Source organism: Stegastes partitus, unplaced genomic scaffold (assembly GCF_000690725.1).
Source record: "Stegastes partitus isolate 25-593 unplaced genomic scaffold, Stegastes_partitus-1.0.2 Scaffold1007, whole genome shotgun sequence".
Taxonomy (NCBI): domain Eukaryota; kingdom Metazoa; phylum Chordata; class Actinopteri; family Pomacentridae; genus Stegastes; species Stegastes partitus.
Window position 1 is genome coordinate 98,537 of NW_007578738.1, and position 4,467 is coordinate 103,003.

The 4,467-nt window shown below is 41.0% G+C and overlaps 1 protein-coding gene across 1 annotated transcript in view; it reads left to right on the forward strand.

Moving 5' to 3' along the window:
• Positions 1 to 4,467, forward strand: part of LOC103367034 (NACHT, LRR and PYD domains-containing protein 3-like) — a 14,872-nt gene continuing 10,405 nt past the window's right edge. Inside the window, exons 1-3 of the mRNA XM_008294929.1 lie at positions 1 to 70; positions 1,771 to 2,063; positions 3,357 to 4,467. Coding sequence (XP_008293151.1) covers positions 1,790 to 2,063; positions 3,357 to 4,467 — 1,385 coding nt within the window. The 5' untranslated portion in view covers positions 1 to 70; positions 1,771 to 1,789. The remainder of the gene's footprint in view (positions 71 to 1,770; positions 2,064 to 3,356) is intronic.

Sequence of the window (4,467 nt, forward strand, 5' to 3'; positions counted from 1 at the left end):
ACCGGTTCTACTACAGACAGATACGAGCCGTGCTATAATAATATGACGACGCCGTCAACTTCACTTAAAGGTAAAGACGTTAAACTCTCTCCCAGTTTTTGTTTCACGTCAGTAGAGCACATAAAACCGGAGATTTGATGTTATGAACATACGTGACAAACAACGTGTGTAAAATATATGAAATACGGGCTGCACGCGTCGCGTTTCTTTCAACATTCTTTCAAAACGAAAGTGAAAGAAAATCCCTGGAGGTTCAGGTCCTGTAATGTGGCTGTCCGCCTCATTCTGGACTGAAACTGTTTTGAGGAGTGGCATAGATAAAAAGGGAAAGAAAGCCACACCTGAGGGGTATACTATAGATCATGGATGGATGGAAATTTGCTGTATATTCAGTTCTCATAGATCCATGTCGTCTTTATGCTGCACCGAATTTGCTCACTTATGTAAATCATGAGTATGTAATGTATATCCTTGTTCCATTTCTATTTTGTCACAAAAATATGGTCCACACTATGTTATTGTTGTGTAGTTGAAAAATCAAATGTCAAAATCAAAGAACGGAGAGTTTGTCAAATCCATCCTACAACTGTTGCACTGCAGTCTGGCTTGTGATTAACAGCTCATAAACAACTCATGTTTAGAATTGCCAACAAATAAAAATGATATTAACTTATGTAACATTTATCTCAGCAGTGTTTGTGTCAGTTTGATGACTCCTGCTGGTTGGGAACACGCAAGAGTGTCTGAAGATTTGGTTTGAAACAAGAAAAAGATTTTTTTAATTTAATGAAGTTAATTGGTGATTCTAAATTGTCCATAGATGTGAATGTGCGAGTGCTTGTTTGTCTCTAAGTGTAGTCCTGTGATAGACGGCTACCTGTCCAGGGTGCCTTCGCCCACCCCTGCACCGCGACCCTAATGAGGATGAAGTTAAATACATATGTCACAGTCCAAATTAAAATTTATAAATCTCCCTAGGTGAGATTAAAATGTTGATTTGGTCCAGACAGATTTAAGATCTGCCTGGATTTTAATTTGGACTGTGACATATACACACACACACACACACACACACACACACACACACACACACACACACACACACACATATGCCACCCCCTAAAAATCTATATGCCACCCCATTAATACTTCTCTAGATCTGCCCCCACAAGCGCATGTAAAGCAGCTAAACTAGCTTCACTTGCAGCAGCAACATGCTACTGATGCTTCACTATTAATAACATCATGTAATATATAATACATCAGTCACAAGGACCAAAAAAACAGGACTTTACATTCATACTTTAACAGATTTTGCTACTAATATTTATGTACTTTTACATAAGAAGTTGAATTTCTCATGCAGAACTTTTACTTATAAGTAGATTTTTTTTTTTAAATGTTGCTTTATTGGTGCTTTTACTGAAGTAAAGAATCTGAATTCTTCTTCCACCACTGCACAGTTCTTTTTATGCTGATATTGTACTTGAGCTAAAGCTGAGAATTGGTCCTTCAGTGTAATATCCATTATCTCCATCAGCTTTATCCTGTAAAGGGTTGCGGGGGCTGAAGCTAGCTGACATTAGACCCTGAACAGTACTCCAGTCTACCACAGTGCTGATGCAAAGAGACTTCCAAACATCCATTTGAATTTGAATGTGCTGAGGACCAGAGCCTGAAGAACCAAACATCTGTCCTTGCACAAATATGTTGTGGCCGGTAATTCTGTGTATCAGTTTCTAAAAAACCTTTTGCTAAACTCTGAACAAGCTTTCATCAAGAAGAAACCATGGCAACACCCGCTGATCTGTTGGAAATACTGGAAGATTTGGCAGATGAAGACTTTGAAAAGTTCAAATGGTATCTGCAGCAGGCTGAGGACCTGAAAGATTTCCCAGCAATCTCAAGGAGCAAACTTGACAATGCAAACAGGATGACCACAGTGTCTGAGCTCAAAGAGACTTACAACACAGACGCAGTGGTGGTGACCATCAAGGTCTTAAAGATGATCAGAAGGAATGACTTGGTGCAGCGTTTGTCAAGTATAAACCCAACATCAAAAGGTAAGTAGTGAGGAAATAAACACGTGTACTGAATGTGTAACTGTTAATTACGCTGGTAAAGACAAAGAGATGTCATTTGATCAACTGTAAAGTAATGCTAGGTCTTCTGTTGCTTTCCCCATGTTCTGTGCAACAAGCAGTCCCTCTCCTATGTAACACAGTACTTGACCCTGACCAGAAAAGCCCGCGGCAATACTGACAAACTGCGTTTTGCCTGTAAAATCGAATCACCACCCTTAGCCCTTGGAGGAAGCAGCGAGATAAGAACATGCAGTAAACTCTTGACTTCCAATGGTCAGTACCACCAAGTATTATCAAGAAAGCTGCAAAGTTGGAGGAGAAACTGTGCATGCCCCTGGTTCCATCCATGAGCTGTATACACAGATGGACCAAACCTCCATCATGCTAAACACTGGTTTTAAGGCTCAGTGTGCACCCACCTGCCATGCATGACTTTAAAGCTCAATACGATTTAAACTGGTGAATTATTTGGAGGTTCCTCCCCTGAACATTTGGCATGAACAGAGAAATTGGCTGTGCAAACCAAAATGTTGTTCGTATCAGTCTGTGATGATTTGTTATTTCTGCTGTGAACTTGTGCATTTTAACATGGAGGTCCATAGGGTTTGACTCATTTTTGGAGCCAGCCTCAAGTGGACATTCAAGGAACTCCAGATTTTGTCACATCAAAGCTGGCCTCATTTTTCAACCATGAAGGCTGCAACTCCGTTCCATCAGTTAGATATACCCTCTTTATCTTGTGTTCAGTCACAGGGGTTGGAGCTTATCTCAGCTGACATTGGGCAAGTGTTAGGGAACAGTCTGAACAGATCAGCAGTCCAGCACAAAGAGAAACAATCATGCAGGCAACTGCATTAAAATACTGCCTTAGAAAATTTAAAAAAAAAAGGCACAAGTACATCAAATTCTGCCTTCCAAGGTGCATTTAGACAAGAAACACAAACCTGCCAAGTCTCACTGATCGAATTATTGCAACACAATGTGTAGCTTCAGTCACTTCGTTGTTGATAGAATTCAGTAGTTCAATTATATCAACTACAGCAACAAAGCAATTTGAATTCCAACTTTCATTCTTTCCATAACAAAGCCCATACAGTGACCATGGTATGTAAAAAAAAGTCTCTTGAAGAATTTAGCCAGGCTTCCACCCAATTAGCAATAGATGACAAGGTTCCATGAATGTAGTAATGTTTCTCTACATTTACAAAGAAACGTTAGCTCCACTTGCAAACACATATTCCTGTTAATGTCATTTGTTATTTATTCTTTCAGAGACCCTAGCTGCCTGCCAGCTTAAACTCAAATCCTATGTGCAGAAGAAATTCCAGCATTTGTTTAAACAACCTGCGAAATCTAGAAAGCGGATGCTGATAAATGATAACTACAATGAGCTGTATATCACAGAGAGAAGAGGAACTGAAACAGCATCCAGAGAAACTATCGACATGGAAGACTTCTTTAAATCAACACCTGGTCAACGTGCGTCATTCAGAACATTAATGACCAAAGGAGGGTCTGGGATTGGGAAAACTGTCCTGACACAAAAATTTGCTCTGGATTGGGCTGAAGACAAAGTCTTTAATGATATACATTTTGTTTTTCATCTCACTTTCCGAGAGTTGAATTTGGTGAAGGAGAAAGAATGCAGCTGGGAAGAACTTCTTCATCACTTCTTTGCTGATATCAAAGAAGCAGAAAACTGCAGCTTTGATAAACTCCAGACTGTGTTTATCCTTGATGGTCTGGACGAGTGTCGGCTTCCTTTGGACTTCCAAAAAAACGAGATCTTGACTGATGTTACTGAGTCAGCTTCAGTGGACGCTCTGCTCACAAACCTCATCATGGGGAAACTGTTCCCGACTGCTCGTGTCTGGATCACCACAACACCTGAGGCAGCTGGTCTAATCCCTCCAGGGTGCATTCACGTGGTGACAGAGATGAGAGGGTTCACTGATGCAAAGGAGGAGGAGTACCTCAGGAAGAGAGTCAGAAATAAGGAGCTGGCCAGCAGGATCATCTCCCACATCCAAGCATCTCGTAATCTCCACATCATGTGCCACAACCCAGTCTTCTGTTGGATCACTGCAACAGTTCTGGAGGACATGTTGAAAACCAATGAGGCAGGAGAGCTGCCCAAGACCTTGACTGAGATGTACTCACACTTCCTGTTGGTTCAGTGCAAACTGGCAAATGAAGGAGCAGAGACACATCCACGTTGGATTGCAGAGACCGGCAAGATGATTCTGTCTCTGGGAAAACTGGCTTTTGAGCAGCTAAAGAAAGGAAACCTGATCTTCTGTGAAACAGATCTTGCAGAATGTGGCATTAATACCAGAGTAGCCTCATTCTACCCAGGCGTGTTCTCAAACATCTTTAAAGAAGA